General features: G+C 53.7%; 1 protein-coding gene across 1 annotated transcript in view; it reads left to right on the top strand.

Moving 5' to 3' along the window:
* Positions 1-11019, top strand: part of ATCAY (ATCAY kinesin light chain interacting caytaxin) — a gene marked incomplete at both ends in the record, with an annotated part of 28790 nt that extends 17771 nt beyond the window's left edge. Inside the window, 7 exons of the mRNA XM_082836611.1 lie at positions 467-652; positions 1077-1179; positions 2780-2911; positions 3577-3663; positions 7686-7784; positions 8528-8563; positions 10944-11019. Coding sequence (XP_082692737.1) covers positions 467-652; positions 1077-1179; positions 2780-2911; positions 3577-3663; positions 7686-7784; positions 8528-8563; positions 10944-11019 — 719 coding nt within the window. The remainder of the gene's footprint in view (positions 1-466; positions 653-1076; positions 1180-2779; positions 2912-3576; positions 3664-7685; positions 7785-8527; positions 8564-10943) is intronic.
* Between the last annotated feature and the right edge of the window lie 9577 nt (positions 11020-20596).

A 20596-nucleotide genomic window follows, 5' to 3' on the forward strand; every position in this document is an offset into this window, starting at 1 on the left:
CCTGGGTGTGGGGTCTGAGCAGCTGGGAAAACGGCCAGGCTATTTTCTGAGGCGGGAAGATTGCAGGATGACGGGTGGGAAAAAGGCAGATATTTCAAGCGTGGTTAAGAATCCTGAGAAGCCCAGAGAGGGAAAGAATGTGTGCAAGGTCACACAGCAAGAGACGGGCTCTACCCAGGCCAACCACCTGACTGAGCACTTTCCTGTGTTCCACGGCTTGGGGAAAGAAAAATTATTATTTAGGCGTGACTTTGGGACTCCCAGGTCCTCCATCTCGCCCAGCAGCCCCAATCTAACACTGCCTGTCAGCAAAGGGTAGGATGAGTGGTTTCGCCTCTGGCCTGGGGAGAGAGGAGAGGGCTCCGTGGCCACAGGAGGCAAAGGTAGCCCAGAGAGGGAAGCTGGGATGAGGTGTCCGGACTCAGATGTCCCTTCCGCTCACCTTCCACCCCCCTGCCGCTTCCAGATGACACCCCCGTGGCCGCCGCCAAGAATATGCCTGGGGATAGTGCAGACCTGTTTGGGGATGGCTCGGCCGAGGATGGCAGTGCCGCCAACGGGCGTCTGTGGAGGACAGTGATCATTGGGGAACAGGAACACCGGATTGACCTGCACATGATCCGGCCCTACATGAGGGTGGTGACCCACGGAGGTAAGGCCACACCCCTTGGGCCCCCTCCCGGCTCCAGCAACTGGAGGCCCATCAGTGGTCCTCTCTGGACCTCAGTCTCTTCTTCTCACCCAGGGGGATGTTAAATTAGGCCCTAGTGTCCGGGTGTGCAGGGGTGAAACTCGCAGGGGGGCAAGGCACAGACGTGCCGGATGCACACCGGAGACGTCTACGAGGGTGGCTGGCGTCCCCCACCAAAGGCGGAGACAGGTCAAGCGTTGGCTGGCTTCTCCAGCCAGGCTGCTGTGACTCAGAGCTGTACCCTCTGAGTGTGCGCAGTGGGTGGGAAGGGGCTGGCCAGCGACGAGGCCGCTGCACGGGGCAGAGCAGGGGGCGGCTCAGAGCTGGGAGACGGCTCTACCCATCTCTGCTTGGGGCTGCGCACTCACTGGCCGCCTCTCCCCAGGGTACTATGGGGAAGGTCTCAACGCCATCATCGTCTTTGCCGCCTGCTTCCTCCCAGACAGCAGCTCCCCCGACTACCACTACGTCATGGAGAACCTCTTCCTGTAAGTGGCCCACCCGCTCCGTCCCAGCTGCCCACAGTTCTGAGGGTCCCAGCCGGTGGGCAGAACCATGCTGCAAGAACCACGTTGGGTGGGGGGCTCTGCCCGGCACCAGGGAAGGGCTGGGCCGCCAGCAGACCTGCATCTGAGTCCCCTGCTCGCCCGCTGGGCCTCACGGGTGCAACTGTCATCATCCCTAGCAGTTATGGAGCATTTACTACGTGGCAGCCACGAAGTGAAGGGCTTGGTATGTGATAACGAATTCCACCCTCGACAGGACCCTGTGGATTAGTTACTGTTGCCTCCCATTCTGTGGCTGCAGAGCCTGAGGCACAGAGAGGTTAAGTCACTTGCCCAAGGACACACAGGTACAGTTTTATTATGATGGAGACAGATAATATGGATAAAGCACCTGGCAGATGACAGTAGGAACTCAGCAAATTGTTATCACTCTTATTATCATCATTATGAAGATTTCCTTCTTACACAGCGGGGCTTGGATGCCAGGTGGGGCCAGAGGACAAGGAGGTAGCCATGGAAGGTCAGATCGGAAAGTGGCCTGAGATACCAGGGAGCCCAGTCTCCCCAATCTACAGATGGGGAATTAGAGGCTGAAAAAGAGGAAAGGATTCTTCTGGGACTTCCCTGGTGGTGCAGTGGGTAAGAACCACGCTCCCAATGCAGGGGGCTTGGGTTCGATCCCTGGTCAGGGAACTACAACCCACATGCATGCTGCAACTAAGAGTTTGCATGCCACAACTAAGGAGCCGGCGAGCTGCAACTAAGGAGCCTGCCTGCCACAACTAAGACCTGGTGCAACCAAATACATAACTAAATATTAAAAAAAAAGAAAAAGGGACTTCCCTGGTGGCACAGGGTTAAGAATCCGCCTGCCAATTCAGGGGACATGGGTTCGAGCCCTGGTCCAGGAAGATCCCACATGCCACGGAGCAGCTAAGCCCGTGCGCCACAACTACTGAAGCCCGCACACCTAGAGCCCATGCTCCGCAACAAGAGAAGCCACCGCAATGAGAAGCCCGCACACTGCAACAAAGAGTAGCCCCGACTCACCACAACTAGAGAAAGCGCATGCACAGCAACGAAGACCCAACGCAGCCAAAAATAAATATATAAATTTTTTAAAGAATGTTGTTTGAAAAAAAAAGAAAGGATTCTTCTGAAATCACTTAGGGGGAGACAGGGCTGGGACAGACCCCAGGTCCCTAATGTCTGGTGCAATGGACTGTTGGCTGTGGGTGCCTGTTCCCCAGGTGTATCTGGGGCTATTGAAGCCCACCTCCCAGGATTATTGGAGACCATGCATATAAATCGCTTAGCATCTAGTAAGTGCTCAATAAAATAGTAACTACTACAATCACTGTGCCCACCGACACAAATTTGGGGTGGGCTGGGGTCATCCCCCACCCTCCGCTCGGGCCGAGTATGCCAGGACAGCCAACAACACCTGAACAGGTGTGGCTGGCAGAGCCAGGGCAGGCGGAGGCAGAAAGGGCAGGTGCCCCAGGGGTTCAGTCCCGGGAACTGGGCTTCCTGACTCTGAGCCCCTCCGTCGGGTCCTCTGTCGTCTGCGTCCCGTGACCAGGTACGTCATCAGCAGTCTGGAACTCCTTGTGGCCGAGGATTACATGATCGTGTACCTGAATGGTGCCACGCCTCGGCGGAGGATGCCCGGCATCGGCTGGCTGAAGAAGTGTTACCAGATGATTGACAGGAGGTGAGTGGGTGGGGCTGGGGGACCTCATCGGGATGCAAGGGGTCCTGAGGTCCCTCTGAAAGGTGTGTAGTGGTCAGCTGGGGCAGCTGTAACAAAGCGCCAGACTGGGTGGCTTAAACAATAGATACGTGTTGTCTCCTAGTTCTGGGGGCTAGAAGTCCGAGATCAAGGTGTCTGCAGGGTTGGTTCTTTCTGGGGCCGTGAGGGAGCATCTCCCCTGTGGACACTTGTGTGCAAATGTCCCCTTTTTATAAGGACACCAGTCATAGTGGATTAGGGGCCCACCCTACTCCTATATGACCTCACCTTAACTAATTTCGCCTACAATGACCCTCTTCCCAAATAAGGGGGCTGCAATTCAACATGCCCATAATAGGTGCTCAGAACCATGGGACCCCAGAAAAATCTTTCAGAAATGGGAGACGGTGTGGCCACGAAGTCAAATGCTCAGACTCTAAATTAAGAGAGATTGGAGACCAGACATCAGCTCTGCCACCTGCAAACTCTGCGAGGGGGCTTAGCTTTACGGAGATTCCACCTCCTCCCTGCCAATGGAGATAAGCATAGCGCCTCCTAGGCACAGAGAGAAGGTAACACCGGTTAACTGCTCCCTCCCCGGGGCTTTCCCAAGGAGCCCATCTTGCTTCCTCTGTCTCCCCATGCAGATTGCGGAAAAACCTGAAGTCCTTAATCATAGTCCACCCATCCTGGTTCATCCGCACCGTGCTGGCCATCTCCCGCCCTTTCATCAGGTAAGATCATGACCTGTGCCCGGATAGCCACCTGGGTTTTTGTGTGTCTTATTTTTTAATCTGCATTTTCCAGCTCCTCTCTGATGAATCTATATTGTTCCGTTAAACAGTTTAAAATCATATGTATTGTTATTTAGTGTCGAATATACATCACGGGGTGGGGGGGTAGGGAGGTGGGAATAAGTAACAACCAGCTCTCCCATACTGAATGTTGGATACCTTTTAAAGTTTACAACCACAGCCCTGAAAGGTTGACTTGGCCGTGCCCGTTTCATGGATGAGCAAACTGAGGCTCAGAATATTCCAGGGAATCACCCAGAGTCACACAGCAAGGTCACCAGCCCACCACACGCCCTCAGAAGGAAGCCCGGCTCCATCCACTCTGGAATCTGTGAGGGAGGGGCATTAGGACGGCAGGAGGGTCTGACCCACTCCTGCACCATGATGTGGTAAAACGATACATGTGTGTTTTGGGAGTGCCCGAGACTACCCTCAGGTTTGATGATTTACCAAGAGGACTCACAGAACCCAGAAAAGCTGTTGTGCTCAGGGTTATAGCTGATTCCAGAGAAAGGATGAACACTGAAATCAGCAAAGGAAAAAGGTGCATATGGGAGTCCGGGAGAAGCCAGAAGGGAGCTTCTGATTGCCCTGTCACAGTGGAGGTGTACCCAAAGCCCTTCGTTCTCCCTGCAATGACGTGTGACCACGTGCAGGAAGTACTGCCAACAGAGAAGCTGACCTTGGTGTCCAGGGTTTCCACCAAGGCGTGGCCACACGGGGATGGAGTGCCCACGCAGCCCCCTTAGTTCCTCAGTAACTGATATGATGGCCCAAGACCCCACCAGGAAGCACATCTTTAGCACAGACTATGGGCCCCGGGTAAATGAAGACACTTACCAGACGGGACATTCCTAGGGCTTACAGGTGACCTCCTGTGAGTCTCAGGGGCTGGTTCTTTCTTTGGAATGTGCAGGAGATAGAAGCACCTGGACACACAGAGCAAGTGAAACAAAATTAGTCATGTTAAACGCCCTCATCAATCACATAAAAGTAAATGCACATTTAATGTAATAGAATTCAAAACATTGAATTAAATGAAGACCCTTCATTTCCACATTCCCAGTGAAGGATCTGTGATGAGTTTAATAGACGGGGTCAAACTTTGCCTTGAGAGCATCACAGCGCTGAGGCAAGGAGGCAACTTCAGATGCTCTGTTCAGTGACTCCCAAGCACTCTCAGACATTTGCACATTAGTGAAATCAGGCCTTTAATACACTAATTATGGGTCATTTGTGCTAATGATGACAATTACCGGGCAAAACGGTAGACACACACTTCAGCCTAACAGAATTGCCTTCTGTCCTCGACATCCCGTAATTTGGGAACCGAAATTTGCCTTGAATACAGATAATTCTCTCACTTTAGGTTGCTTTTCCTAGTTTTATTTTATTTTATTATTTTTTTGGCCATGCTGCACAGCTTGTGGGATCTTAGTTCCCCAAGTGGGGATCACACCCGTGCCCTCAGCAGTGAAAGCGTGGAGTCCTAACCACAGGACCGCCTGGGAATTCCCTGGGTTGCTTTTCCTGTGGTGAATTTCAAAGGTCTCATTTTGAGCTTTCAGGGAAATAGGAGGGGAAAGTGGAGTAAAGTAAGCGTCCCTGTTTAAAAGCCGAGGGAAGTGGAGACAGATTCTGAGCTGCCACCTGGCCCTAGCCATGAGGTTCTGTGATTGTATCTCAAAAAGAACTCCTGTTTATTCCCCGATGATCTAAACATGGGCATGTGCCTCGCCCTGGACTGGAATTCTCCCTCCTGAGAGCCCTGCTTCCCAAGACAGAGCTCAGCTCACAGGCAGACAGCATCGTCACGTGGAAACCGGGTACCCATTTCCAACAACGGACATGGCAGCTTTACCATGGCGTCCTCACGATGTGATCTCGCCTGTATTTATAGCCCACTGCTCAGACCACAGGTGTCACCCCTGTGCCCCCTACAAGAAACTTTGCAACCAATCAGATCATCCATCCTCAGAGCCTCCCAGACCCGGGGTATTCAGGTAGAGTCGGTCTGGGACTCACTCCCTGTCCCTGGGCCCTTTACTTTTCTGTCACACCAACTGGAGGAAGAACTCATGTTCCAAGGATAATTTTTTTTTAATTAAGAAAATAAATTCCGGGACTTCCCTGGTGGAGCAGTGGTTAAGAATCCACCTGCCAGTGTGGGGGACACGGGTTCGAGCCCTAGGTCCGGGAGGATCCCACATGCCGCAGAGCAACTAAGCCCGTGCGCCACAACTACTGAGCCTGTGCTCTAGAGCCCGCGAGCCACCACTACTGAGCACGTGTGCCACAACTACTGAAGCCCACACTCCTAGAGCCCGTGCTCCGCAATGAGAAGCCCGCGCACCGCAACGAAGAGTAGCCCCCACTCGCCGCAACTAGAGAAAGCCCGCGTGCAGCAACGAAGACCCAACACAGCCAAAAGTAAATTTTTTAAAAAAGATGATTCTTTAAAAAAGAAAAAAGAAAATAAATTTCAGGGACTTCCCTGGCGGTCCAATGATTAGGACTCTGCTCTTTCACTGTTGAGGGCCCGGCTTCAATCCCTGGTGGGAGAAATAAGATCCTGCAAGCTTTGTAGCTCAGGGAAGGAAGGAAGGAAGGGAGGGAGGGAGGGAGAGAGAGAGAGAGAAAGAAAGAGAAAGAGAAAGAGAGAAAGAAAGAGAGAAAGGGAGGAAGGAAGAAAGAAAGAAAGAAAAGAAATTCCAACTGCGCAAAAGCGGTGGGGTTTATTTATTCCGGTACACATGGCTGCTTTGTGACTCTCTGTGGGAAAACCGTCTATCATTCCCTGATCAGTTACCAGTGGCCCCTGCTGATTAACCCGTGTATTTTTCTCTTATGGACACTGCGAACTGTAACATTCCTCATGGGTCTCCGTTTTTTGCCGGGTGCCGGAAAGTTTGAGCCGAATTCTTATCTAATCTCTAAAATTAGGTGTCAAACTTCTTGACACAGTTTTGTAACCATGTGATTCTATCTTACTTTCTTCTTCTCTTTATTGTTTCTTGATGATTCTATGGCTTTAGTGTCCTGTTACATTCTCTTGGCCTTATATTTCTCATCGTTAGAAAAAACTGGCGTGAGGGACTCCCCTGGTGGTGCGGTGGATAAGACGACGCACTCCCAGCGCAGGGGGCCCGGGTTCCATCCCTGGTCAGGGAACTAGGCCCCACATGCATGCCACAACTAAGAGTTTGCACGCCACAACTAAGGAGCTTGTGTGCTGCAACTAAGGGGCCCACCTGCCGCAACTAACACCCAGCGCAACTAAATAAATAATTTTTTTTAAAGGAAAAAAAAACTGATTTGACCTTGAAAAAAGTTTATTGGACATTTTACCAAAATTAGGTTTAAGGTAAATTAAAAAAAAAAAATAATCACGAGTTCAAAGCAATGCGCTGGTGACAAAGCACCTCAGTGGGTAGCAGACAGCCAGAGCTGGGGTTTGGACCGGAACAAGCCATTCATCCCGAAAGAATGTGGAATGAATCAGCAGTCCCCATGTGCATCTGTCTCGTGACCAAATGACTACTGCTGCCATCCAGGCAGTGGCGATTGTGCCAGAAAAGCATTCTTGGGAAGATTCACACAGAGGAGCAACTCCTGGGGAGGATGGGGCCTGGAGTCTAGCAGCATCTCTTTCCTCTCTGCTTCCTTCAAAGAAGGAAGCTCTTTCCTCAGCTCTTTCCTCAGCTCAGCAAGGACTGGTGTCCAACACGTGGTTCAGGACACTTCTCTTCTTGCAAGGGGAGACCGCGGGTTCTGCTCTGTTCCCCCACTAGGGGCCAGGGGTGGAGGCTGGCACAGGTGGGGAGGGAAGCTTGGGCGAAGGTGCTTGGGGCATCCCGGAATACTGCTGCGTGTGCAACCCTGTCTGCCATCGCTCCTTCTGGCCCTGAGGGGCCACCCTGAGGGCTGGCTTTCAGATGTCTCCCTGCTTCTTCTCCCACCAGCGTCAAGTTCATCAACAAGATCCAGTATGTGCACAGCTTGGAAGATCTGGAGCAGCTCATCCCCATGGAGCACGTGCAGATCCCAGACTGCGTGCTACAGTGAGTGTCCCTGGGCCATGGGAACACCACCCCCCCCCCCCGCACCTCCATCCCCATTGCCCCCGGGCTGCTCGCCTCTCAGCCACCTCTGATCAGCTCAACCGAGCTGCCAGGGAACCAGACTTGTGTGGGAAAGCAGAAAAGAAGGAAATACAGGGAAACAAGCTCCTGTGGAATTACAGAACACAGCGGGCCTGGCTATCTAGTGCAGGCCGTGGGCCAGTGAGCCCTGTCCCCCTGGCTTGTCTTTATAAATAAAGTTTTATTGGCACACGGCTACACGCATCCATTTACAAACCATCCACGGCTGCTTTCGAGCTACAACAGAATCGAGAGGTTGCCACAGAGACTGGCCTGCAAAACCAAAAATACTGAATTCTCTGGCCCTTTACAGGAAAACTTTGCCCTGACGGAGGGGCCTGTAGACCAAACCCACGTCAATGAGGGGGTCGCTTTATACTGGCTGTGTTCGGGGCTGATGCAAAAAATGTCCGCTGAGCCGCATCTACTCCAGATGGTGGAATATACCAACAAAACAGATATCCCCTGCCCTGGGGTGGGGTGGGCGTGGGCAGGCTTGCAGGAAACATAAAAAAGACCAGTAGACCCGTCAGCTCCAGCTGTCCTTTCTGCTCCATGACCTGGCGTGTATTCAGATGTGACAGTGAGATTGCTTCCCTGTTCCCAGAGGGAAGGGGATTCCCAGGCTGCCTCTCATGTGCTTTCCTTTCTCTCTCTTCCAGGTACGAAGAGGAAAGGCTCAAGGCCAGGAGAGAAAGGTCTGTGCGGAGTGGCCTGTGCCCGGGCCAGGTTAGGGCTGGCGCTGAGCCGGGCCCACAGCTGGGGGGAAATTGGTGGCTTCCGCTCAGTGGGGACCCATGTCATGCACGCATGTAGCTCAAGGCCCTGCCCTTCTCTCGAGGGCTTGGAGTCAGATCCAGGCTCAAATCCAGGCTCCCTCACTTAGTCACAGAGTGACATTAGGCAAGTGAAAAGTTCACAGCCACCCTGAGGAGTATTGTGAGAAATCAGGACCAATGTAACCCACCGGACAAAAATAGTAGACTCCATAGAGAGTCCTCCTAGTAATCCTGATGACAGTGGGGGGAACACAACCCGCTCCATGCTTGCCCCTGCCAGACTTACCCCAGAATCGCCCCTTCACTGACTTATTGGCTAATTTTCGAAAGTGGCAGTGCTCACAAAACTTCAGGACTATTTCGGTCCCACCCAGTTATGGAGCCCTTATACCATTCCTGTATCCTTTCTCATCCCCCCCATCCCCACCCCTCCGCCCCAAGAGGAGGGCAGGGCCAGGATTCCTAAAAGCGTCTGACAGGCTGGGAATCCGAGGCTCAGAGAGGGCAAGGCACCTGCTCAAGGCCACACAGCAAGTCTGAGAAAGAGTTGGGGCTTTCAGTGAGTCGAAAGCATGCCAGGCCCTGTGCCAGCCTGGGAGAGACTGAGGCGATTAAGACTGAGTCCTGGTCCAGAAGTTTCCTCAAAGGGCAAAGGGGAGGGTTGCCTCACCGAGTGAGGGAAGCAGATCCTGGGGCAGGACAGGTGATGTCGGCAGATGAGACACATAATGAGAAAAATTACGGCAGCTTCACACAGCGTCGTTTAATAGTGATGAGTGTGAGCGGAGTGGAAGGGGGCGTGGAGGGCAGCAGGACCCGCCATCCCACGCCTTCCAGGGAGTTCTCCTCCTTCCCCTCCTCTCTCTTCTCTACTCCCTCCCTCCCTCCCCTTCCTCTTTCCTTCCTTCCTGTCTTTTTTTTTTTTTTTCCAATACCTTTAGTTGCAATAAAGTACACAGGACATACAATTCACCATCTTAACCATTTTTAAGTGCACAGCCCGGTGGCATTAAGCACATTCACATTGTTGTGCAACCATCCCCACCATCATCTCCAGAACTTTCTCATCTTCCCAAACTGAAACTCTGTCCCCATGAAACACTGACTCCCAGCCCCTGGCCCCCACCATCTACTTCCTGTCTCTGTGGATCTGACTCTCTAGGACCGCGTGTGAGTGCAATCAGACAGTATTTGTCCTTCTGCGTCTGGTTTATCCAACTGAGCATAAGGTTCCCAAGGTTCATCCACATTGTAGCAAGTGTCAGAATCTCCTTCCTTTTTAAGGCTGAGTAATATTCCAGTGTGCGGATAGACTGCATTTTGTTCACCCATCACCTCTCGATGGACACTGGGGGTTTCCACCTCTTGGCTGTTGTGAATTGTGCTGCTGTGAACACGGGTGTACAGTTATCTATTCAAGGGCTTGCTTTCACTTCTTTGGGGTGTATATAGACCCAGGAGTGGAGTTGCTGGATCTTATGGCAACTCGATGTTTCATCTTTCGAGGAGCAGCTAGAATCGTTGCCACAGCGGCTGCCCCATTTGACATTCTCCCCCCACCAGCCACGCGCAGTTCCAATTTCTCCACATCCTCGCCAACATAGTAACATAACACATGTTCTACACTTAAGGTAGTAGCCATCCTGCGAACTTCCCTGGCAGTCCAGTGGTTAAGACTCTGTGCTTCCACTGCAGGGGCTGTGGGTTCGATCCCTGGTTGGGGAACGGAGATCCCGCACACCACGTGGTGTGGCCAAAAAAAAATTTTTTTTTTTAATTTTAAAGGTAGTAGCCATCCTGATGGGTGTGAGGTAGTCATGTCTGTCGGTCTGGCTTCTTTCTTTTCCTCCCTTTCTCCCCACCCCCAGGTCCCCCTCTCCTCTGTCTCTCTGTCTGAGTTACGCTCCCCCCGCCTCCTGAGCCTTAGCTATGGATGGGAGTAGAGAGATGACAGGACAAGCAGGGCGCCCACCTTCCAGAATCACAGCACATGGGCTGCAGCGCCCAGGGAGCAAGTGCATGAGGCCCCTGCGGCGGCGATAAGCTGAGATAAGCGCCCCCAAGGAATGGCCCACAGCCCCTCCCCCTCACCAACCATCTGCGTCCATCTTCATGATCCCCTGGCCATCCCATCACGCAGTCCACCCTCTGGGCCCCCGCGTTTCCCCGGGCGCAGCCAAACCCTCTCCTGATCGCTGTCGGGCCATGGTGGGTCCAGACAGAGGGGCCAGTGGGAGCCGAGAGCCCCTGGGCCCACTCGGCTGGCTGGTCATCCCTCGTCACTTCTTTCTGTCCCCAGCGCAAGGCCGCAGCCAGAGTGCGTCCTGCCCAGGTCTGAAGAGAAGGCGGAGGCGGGGCTGGTGGAGGACAGGTAAGTGTGTGCAGGTGGCCACAGGGCCAGAGCCCACACCCGCGGGGGGCTGCTGAGCCCAGGGAACCTCAGTGAAGGTGATCTGACATTACCATGGTGCTGAAGTAAGACCACCACTGTGAACCGGCCAGCATGAGGCCCATTCCATCGAGCAATTTTAATGTAAATTTAGTGCATCTGTAGTTTTGGGCAAGCAGCACCTTCTCCAGTTCCAGAACATTCCACAGCCCAGAGGGAGACCCTGTACCCTGTTAAGCAGTTGTTCCCATTCCTATACTCCTCCTTTTTTTCTTTTTTCCCCCTGCTGGGCCGCGGTATGAGAGATCTTAGTTCCCCAACCAGGGATAGAACCTGTACCCCCTGCAGTGGAAGCACGGAGCCCTAACAACTGGACCGCCAGGGAATCCCTCCTTTTTTATTTAAATCCAGCAACTCTCTACTGAAAGTCCTTTAGTGCCTCACCCTGGGATGTGTGGACAGATGGCACGACCCCCTCCCTGGCCTCTAGAGGCCCCTCCCACCTTTCCTGTCTCTTTCTTCAGGTCTGCCTCCTGCATTTGACCCTTGTCGTACCCTCCTTCTCCTGTCCTTGAGCTCCTTGAGGGCAGTGGTTGCATCTTGGGACCACTGCCCCCTCCTCCTCCCACCCTGCATCCAGCACAGGCCAAGCATGGGGACCAGGGGCAGCTGATGTGCCCGAGAGACCAAGATCTGCTCTCAGATGAAGGTTCCAGCTGGTGACCTTTGTGCAGGTCCCGGTGGATGGGTTCAGCCTTCTCAGTGGGTGGACCTGGAGCAGCAATAGTGATTTCATTTTGTGGCAGCGAAGGGGCTCAGCCATTCTCACGACTGCCTGTCCTGGCTCATTTGTTACACAGCTGACACATGCTGACACTTGCTTTGTGCCAGATCAGGGTGAAGCCATATTGGCCCTCATGGGGCTCATGGCCAAATGCCAAGGCTCCCCAGACAGGCGACTAATGCTGAGACTCCTTCCTTTTCCCACAGGTCTGCTCTGGCCACAGAAGATCAGGAAACAAGGTGGGTGGGTAGCGGGGCGATCTTGGCACCTTTTTTTGGAAACATTCTATGTGGAACCTACCCTGGGATGAGTGCCTCATGACTTATTGTTGATGGGGGGAGGATGCTGCACCAGGGAGGCAGGGAGACCGTGGTTACCATGACAACAGGGCCTCCTCTGGGGCCAGGCAGCTGGTCCCTGCTCCACTCCAGCGGGGCGTCATTAACAGGAGGCCCCAGAGCTGAGCCACACAGCGGCCCTGACTGAGATGTCCACCCACAGCCAGGCCCCCTGAAGCCCAGGATTTTACTCAGCCAGAGGGTGCACTGTCTGCCCACAACCTATCTCAGTGTGTCTTCCTGACTATAGATGCCAGGAAAAGCCTCCCTGTGTGTCACGGGTCCTGGAGACCACCCTCGGGGGCAGTGGTTTGCTAGAAGGACTCACAGGACTCAGCAAAGCTGATCTGCTGACAGTTATGGTTTATTAAGGTGGAAGTGTGGGTACAGCTCAAAGTCAGCAATGGGAAAAAGAGCGTGGGGTGGGGTGAGGGGAGACAGGTGCACGCTTCCAGTTGTTGTCTCCCAGGGGAGTTGTTTTGGGACAGCCCTTAATTCTCCCAGCAGCCAGGCGTGGTGATGCACACCAAGTGTCACCAACCACGTGTGCTCATTTGAGCCCTGGTGTCCAGGGTATTTACTGGGGGTCAGTCATATGCACAGTGGACCACCCACGTGGCTGACCTTAGTCTCTAGCCCCTCCAGAGGTTGAACTGATACCACATGGTCCATGGCTCCTGCCTTAAATCACATTGTCAGCATAGACTATCCAGGGTGACCCCAGGTCCCAGGCAAACAAAGATACTCTTATCAGGAAGGACGTTCCAAGGGCTTAGAGGTGACCTTCCAGAAGCCAGGCAAGGGCCAGACCTTCCTTTGGAACCTGCAGGGTTAATCCTTGACCACACACTCTGCTATAAATATGTTACACGGCTCGGCCACATGCCTTAATACTACCCATGTGACCCAAGAAGCCCCAGGCTGAGAAATAAACATCAAAAATCGTCTTAGAACAGTACTGCCCTGGGCACACTGAATAGAAGCAAGTTCTCAATGCATTTCTGACGAGACCATCTCAGTCCTTCTGGAGCTGAGTTCCCAACCACAGACAAAAAACACGCGAGGAAATCATTCACCATGAGAAAAAGTCGGCGGTACAACAGATAGCAGCATTAGACCTCCTCCTGGGAATCCTCAGGTAGAGGTGATAAAAACAAGCATGTCTAAAATGATTAAATACATAAAAGAAGGAATGGTTGGGAGCAATGGATGGATGGACAGATGGACAGACGGATGGACAGGTGGGTAGGTGGGAGGGTGGATAGATGGATGGATGGATAGGGAGATGGACAGGTATATGGGTGGATGGGTAGATAAACGGATAGATAGGTGGATGGGTGATGGATAAGTGAATGAATAATGGATGGTTGGATAGGTGGATGGACGGATGGATGGATGGATGGATGGATGGATGGATGGATGGATGGGTGGGTGGGTGGATGGATGGATGGGTGGATGGATGGATGGGTGGGTGGGTGGGTGGATGGATGGGTGGGTGGGTGGACGGATGGACAGATGGGTTGGTGAGTAGATGGGTGAGATGAAGCCTGCCTCCAGTCTGATCGAGGACACCAGCCCTGGGGCCTTGTTCTTTGGCTGGGGCACCAAGGGAGAAGTCCCCTTCAGAACCATACCTAGAAGGTGGGTGACAGGTGGCAGACCTTGAAAGGCAGGTGCCACTCTTGCTGCTGAGGGCACACTGAAGCCGATTAGATCATTCTTTTGGATTCCCCACACATGGAACATTTTCCACTTTCTTTACATACAATAATAATAACTTGACTGTGTTTCTGCCTCTCCAGCATGTCCTGAGGTGACGTGAGCACAGAGGAGGACACAAAAGAAGATCCCAGGTGCCAGGAAACCTCTGTCGGACGCCCTCTGACCCTGGATCTTGTCCCCACCTCATCCTGAGTCACAGTCTCCGGGGGGTGTCCGTCTCCTCCATCCATGTCTGAAACCCAACATCCTTTCCAGCTGCTTGAAAACTTTTTTTTTTAATGATGCAGTATTAGTGCGTTCTGGAAAAGGACCCAGTTCTCCACCCCCCCACACTCATGAGCTCATGGCCAAGAAGAGTAAGAAGCGTTGAGCATGGCCTGTGCGTCCTTGGTGGCCTCAGAGACCCCCCCCCACCACCACCACACCACTGCACAGAATCCTGGTCAGGACCCTTCTCTTGCTTGTCACCTGGTTCAGGTTGGAGCCACAGATGCCCATCGACTCCCTGGCCGGGTCTGGATTCCTTCTTGTGCCTTTCCTGCCAGAACGGCCCCTGCAGCCCTGGGCATCTGGCCTGGAAACTCAACCCCCACCCCCAGCAGCGCCGTGCCCCCCGGGCACTGCCCAGCCTTTGAACTCACAGCTTTTCCTTTGAACAGCCCTCCCCTTGCCTCATATAACTTCCACCTTCTTAGGGAGCATCGGAGCCCACAGCGCCAGTGAGGGCCGCTGATAATCATCCTTGTTCTACAGTTGTGAACCTACATCCCCCTCAATCTAGAACATTCTCAAGCCCCTTGAACGCAGAGGCCACGCCACAGGGCAATCCCGATCAATACCTCCTACCGAGGGAATGAGCCTCCCCACTTCCCTAATCTCCCCGACAACATGGGGTTGGGATGCGCCCTCTTGGGCTCCCACCAGGAACAGAGGCCGAGAAACCAGTGCTGAAATAAGCTCATCCCAGAAACGCAGATTGAGAAAAAGGAAGATACAGGGTACTGAACGTTCGAGTGTTACAAAGGTCACTGGGGAGAATTAAAACCAGCGGCCTGGATGCTACGACCACCTGCATTCAAAGGAAGCAGATATCCTTAGGACAAAAAAAACCATTTTTCTAATGCGGTTGAAACGCCAGTCAGCTCGGAGCTAAAGGGAGTGAGTTCCCCATCTCTAGAGGCATTCAAGAAAAGGCTGGACGGTACTTGCACAAAGTGGCCCTCTGCGGTCCCCTCCAACCCTGAGAGTCTCTGTTTCTATGAATCTGAGCAAAAGTCGAGCAGGTGCATCATCCGGCCCCTCTTGCTGGCTCTGTAGCTGGCTTCTTAGCGGGTGTCATCCAGGTTTGGTTGACCCTCCCTCCCCCATTAATTTCCCAGTAGGAGATTCTTGGTCTCAAAGGAGATGTTGAATGCTTCTCCACCTGGGATATCAAGGGGGTGCGTTTGGGGTTATCCCAATGGCAGGAGGGAGCCAGTGGCGTTCAGTGCTGAGCGAAAGGGACAGCAGTGCTTCCTGCATGTCAAGGAATTGTCCCACCCCAAATGCCAGTGGCTCCTGCCTTGGAAAATTCGGGGTTTCTAAGCAGCCTTGGACCTGCATCTTCTGGAACCCAGCACTGCTCCGGTGAGGCCAGGGCATTTGGGCGTCTGGTGGGGTTTTTTAATTTGTGTTTCTGCTCTGTTTCCCAAATGTCTAATAAAGGACCGGGACCATGTTCCAGGCGCAGATGAGTTACCTGGAGGCTGAGGCAGGAGAGGCTGGTGGATGGGCCTCTGCAGGCTGCCCTCCGAAAGGCCACTCCATCCTGGGCCAGCTTGTCCCCCACCCCTGCCCAGAGCGCCTCCTTTTCTAAAAGGTGCCTGGGCATCTGCCAGGTCACCTCTAACTCCAGGTTCAGGTGGCTGGCTCTGCTCAGCTGAGAGGGACACGTGACCCGCGAGGCCCGCAAGTCCACAGTAGATGCAATAACTCCTGGAAAGCCAGTGTTCCACTGGAAGAGAAAAAGGAGCCCGGGACAGGAACAGATGCATTCCATCTAACCTGACAATTACTGAGCGGCTGCAGAGGCGACAGAAGGACGAAAGAGGCAGACCCATCCCGCCCTCAAGGAGCCTGCAGCATAACAAGAAATTCCAGCACGGACCCCCTGGTTCACCGTGGCCCACCGACCACCCCCTCCGGACCACCAGCAGCCATAGACAACGGGCAAGTGGAACCAAGGACCCCAACCCAACCTCAAAGCCCCTCCAGAATAGAGAGAGACCCCCGGGGTGGCTGTCTCCAGGTCGGCCACCTGTCCACAGGTGTGTGAAGTTCTGAGGCACAGCTCCGTCCATACGGGGCCACTGTGTCCTCGGTAGCACCTAGGGCTGCTACCCACACCCTCTGAAATCGGCTTTGAGAAAGATTTGTATCTGCGGGGCAGTTTTTGGCTGAAATGCAACGGATGTCGAGCCCTCCTTGTAAAGGAACCTTGAGTTTTCCTCTTGTGACACATGGGATGCATCATAAATCCCTCCCCCAAGCCGTAGTTCACACACCCATCCTTCCGACGGCGCAAGTTTTGTGGTTTTTAAAAACAAAAACAATTCATTCTGATTACTGTCGTGATATGAAGGCATCATTTCCATGAGCTTTGGGGGATTTTTATGTGAAATAAATAAACTATCACTGAGAAGGGAGGTTTGTGACTTTTGTCCACGTCCAAGGGATGTGGCACCGGTCTTGGTCGCGGTGCAGAGGAAGGAGCTTTCACGGGATGGGAGGGGGCACAGCTCAATGCCAAGCGACCTTGGGCAACCTTGGGTGAATTTGGGCCATGGCCTATATCCTCTTGCTTCTATCTCCCATCTGCAACATGGGAGCCCCGGCTGGGTTTTTCCCGAGGCCCCTTTTGGCTCTGCCTGTCTGTGATTCAGGTTCCTTTCCTGTCCCCATTCTTCTCTGGAATCAAACTTAGTCAACAGTTAATAATATTAATTACTAGTCTTAAGCAATTCTCCAATCCCCGGCAGACACGAGCTGGGTATCCTACAATTTATCTCAATCCTAACACTACTGGTTCGGGCAGACCTTACAGGCTAAGGGTTCAGCCCCACAAGACGGCCCCGACTTCAGACACCAGTCAATCTCAGGTCCTAGAATAGGGTACAATTCGGCAATAGTCAGATGGAAGAGATGCACAAGGCGAGGTGTGGGGAAGGGGGCGGAGCTTCCACGCCCCCTCTGGGCACCACCCTCCCAGCACCTCCCTGTGTCCACCTAGTGGAAGCTCTACAAAAAATGTTTAGGGATTTTCATAGAGGCATGATGGATTACACCACTGGCCATTGATGAAAGTTCCATCCCTCTAATCCCAGGGTCAGTGGGGTCCCCTGGCCACCAGCCCCGATCCTGTGGTTACAGGGCGTTTCCAAAAGTCACCTCGTAGCGTAAACTCAGGTGTGGTTGAAAGAGCTTGTTATGAAAGCAAAGGATGCTTCCTTCATCTTTACTATCTGGAGCCATTTCAGGCACAGAGGACATAAGACCAAATATTATCATAAAAGGGACTTCCCTGGTAGGCCAGTGGTTAGAACTCCACGCTTCCACGGCAGGGGGCACGGGTTAGATCCCTGGTCGGGGAAGTTCCACATGCTGTGCAGTGTGACAAAGAAAAGAAATTTCCAAAAAAAAAAAGTATATATTATAACAAAAGATGTTCCCTCTTCTGACGTAGGAAATTACAAAGGTTTTAGGGGCTGTGTGCTGGGAACTGGGAACTAAGTCCAACTATGTTTCTTATTATAAATCATAATATCACAATAATAATAACAGTAGCAGTAATAATAATAGTCTGAGTCCAACCTAGCACAGGCCCCATGTTACTGAGAGGAGGGTCTGAGGCAGAGAGAGGGTATGTGGCTCACCTGGGGTCACCCAGACCCTGAGTGATTGGTCTGAGGTCTGATTCTGTGGCACCCCCGGCCACCCATTGCTTGGCTGGAGACCCACAACCCTCTGCCAGCTGCAGGACGTTGGGGGCTGTGCCCCTCAAAGGGTCAGAGTGGACCCTCCCATGTCCGGTACAAGAGGAGTCCTCCCGTTGTCCCCGCCCAGGATTTTGGGACCTGCTGGTGGCAGAGATGCCAGGACAGGTGTGAGGTCCACACAAAAGTCACCATCAGGTTGATGGCGGGAGCTGGCAGGTGCCAGCCCACCTGCCTCTGCCATCCTTGCCCCTCTGATGTCCAGTGAGGTGCCCTTCACAGAGAAGGTCGCTGGGAGGGGGCCTCAAGCAGAAGGGGCGAGCTGGCACGAAGGCGGCGAGGAAGGGGTGTTGAAGATGGCAGAGCTGGCTCTGGGATCAGGGGATGCCCTCTTTGGAGGGGATGGACCCGCCCCTCTTTCCCACCCCACCAAGTCTCTGATTATCCTAAGGAGGGTCTTGCGAACCTCATTCATCCATTCGTTCATCCATTTGCTGAGCACTGGGGATCCCACAGGGCCCAAGCACCCCTTATGTTGCTCCCAGCCCAGTGGGGGAGTTTGACACAGGGAACCAGGGCCTCACTGGGGACCAGGAGGAAAGTCCAGGAAGGGTCCCTGGAGGGAGGGTCCTCGGTGACTGGAGACCAGAGAGAGAAGTAGCAGTTAGCTAGGCCAACGGGCGGGCAGAGAGGTGTCCCCGGCGGAGGGCTCGGCAAGGGCAAAGTCCTGGAGGCCAGACAGAGCTGGGTGAACCAGAAGCAGGAAAATGAAGGGCGGCAGGAGTGCAGGGTGGGTGCTGGGGGGAGATTTTTACTATTAGTGGCAGTCAGCACATTCACAATGTTGTGCAGCCATTACCTCCGGTCCAGAGCTTTTCCATCCCCACAAAAGGAGACCCCATTCCCATTAGCAATCACCCCCCCCACCCCTCCCCTAGCCCCTGACAACCAAGAATCCACTCTCTGTCTCTGTGGATTTGCCTGTTCTGGACGTTTCATACTATGGGACAGGATGGTCACTTTTTTTTTTTTTTTTTGCAGTACGCAGGCCTCTCACTGCTGTGGCCTCTCCTGTTGCGGAGCACAGGCTCCAGACGCGCAGGCTTAGCGGCCATGGCTCACGGGCCCAGCCGCTCCGCGGCATGTGGGATCTTCCCGGACCGGGGCACGAACCCGTGTCCCCTGCATCGGCAGGCGGACCCTCAACCACTGCACCACCAGGGAAGCCCAGGATGGTCACTTTTAATAACCTTGGACCAGTGCGCTGTTTGAGGATCAGCAGGTCTGCACTGGGAGCCCATGTGCCAGAGTGAGCCGACCAGGAGGCCTCCCAGCAGTGCCCTGCCAGGGCCTCTATCTGGGCATGTCACCATCACCCATGGCTTGGGCCACATGCCCCACAAGGGGGCTCCCAGGAAATTCTTGCCACTGAAACTGAGCCGGAGGTCACACCCAGAGCTGGCTTTCCCCTGCCTACGGGGCAGCTGATGGAGCTCAGTGGAGGTCACACCCAGAGCTGGCTTTCCCCTGCCTACGGGGCAGCTGATGGAGCTCAGTGGCACAGGTCCCGCCACGCTGAGTTGCCAAGAGAGGCAACTGAGACCCAGAAGGGGCTGGACGGGGGAGAAGGGGGTGGGAGCCAGTGGACAAGACCCCTGTCTTGGCCATTTGCTCACTCTGCCCCTGGTGGCCACCTCTGAAGTGAGGGTCACTGCTCCCAGTGACCTCTCCTGACTTCTGTGCCAGGTGAGTCCTGCCTGAGGCCACTAGGTGAGTCCATTAACCAGTTATCAACAAGGTCCATCACTTTCTGTCTCCACCGCTGATTGGTCCTCAGCAGCTATCTTGGCCACAGCGGGTCCTGCCGGTGGAATCGGAGTGGGGGGGTGAGGGAGGTCATGGCGGTCCAGACAGGGCAGGGCCTGGGCATGAGGACAGTGGGCTTCTTTTCTTTTCTTTTCTTTATTTATTTTTAGTTGTGGCACGCAGGATCTTTTTCTTTAGTTGCAGCATGCAGGATCTAGTTCCCTGACCAGGGATCGAACCCGGGGCCCCCTGCATTGAAAGCGTGGAGTCTTAACCACTGGACCACCAGGGAAGTCCCTGTGCTTCTTTTAAATGCAAATAAGAATGGGGAGAGTGGCAAAGGAGAGTTGAAACAGAAGAAAGACAGCCCCTGGTCTGGGTTTTTACAAAGCTCCTCCCTCTGGCCATCATACAGAGGTAGTTGGTTTAAAGAAAAACCAGTGCCAGACAGTTCAAGCTGTAAAACCGGATTGTACTCAGGAGCTACTGCAATGGCTCCACTCCTAACACAGCACAGGCAAGCAGGTTCACAGCGAAGGAGCCGGTGGGGTCGGTGGACAGAGAATCACTAGGAGGAGACATGAGGGGTAAGGGGGGGATTCTGGCTACACTGACTTAGCAGATTCTTGCTGAAACACCCTCGTGTTTCACCTGGTGGCTGGATTCAAAGATCTCCTGCCCCTCCCTGTTTCATTCATTCCCTCTGCTACCATTTAGGGATCCTCTGCCTTTTGTGGACCCACCCTTGTTAGGCACCCGGGACACATCAGAGAACAAGACACATCTGGCCCTGCCTGCCCCGGAGGGAACTCACAGTGTGGAGGGAGGGAATGGGGATCCAGAAAGGCTTCCTGGAGGAGGGGACTGATGTCCAAGGTGACACAGGATGGCTTAGCCAAAGTTAGCCCAGGGGAGGAGGATTGGGTAAGAGGAGAGGGGTTC

Source organism: Leucopleurus acutus (genome assembly GCF_964270905.1).
Source record: "Leucopleurus acutus genome assembly, chromosome: 3".
NCBI lineage: Eukaryota > Metazoa > Chordata > Mammalia > Artiodactyla > Delphinidae > Leucopleurus > Leucopleurus acutus.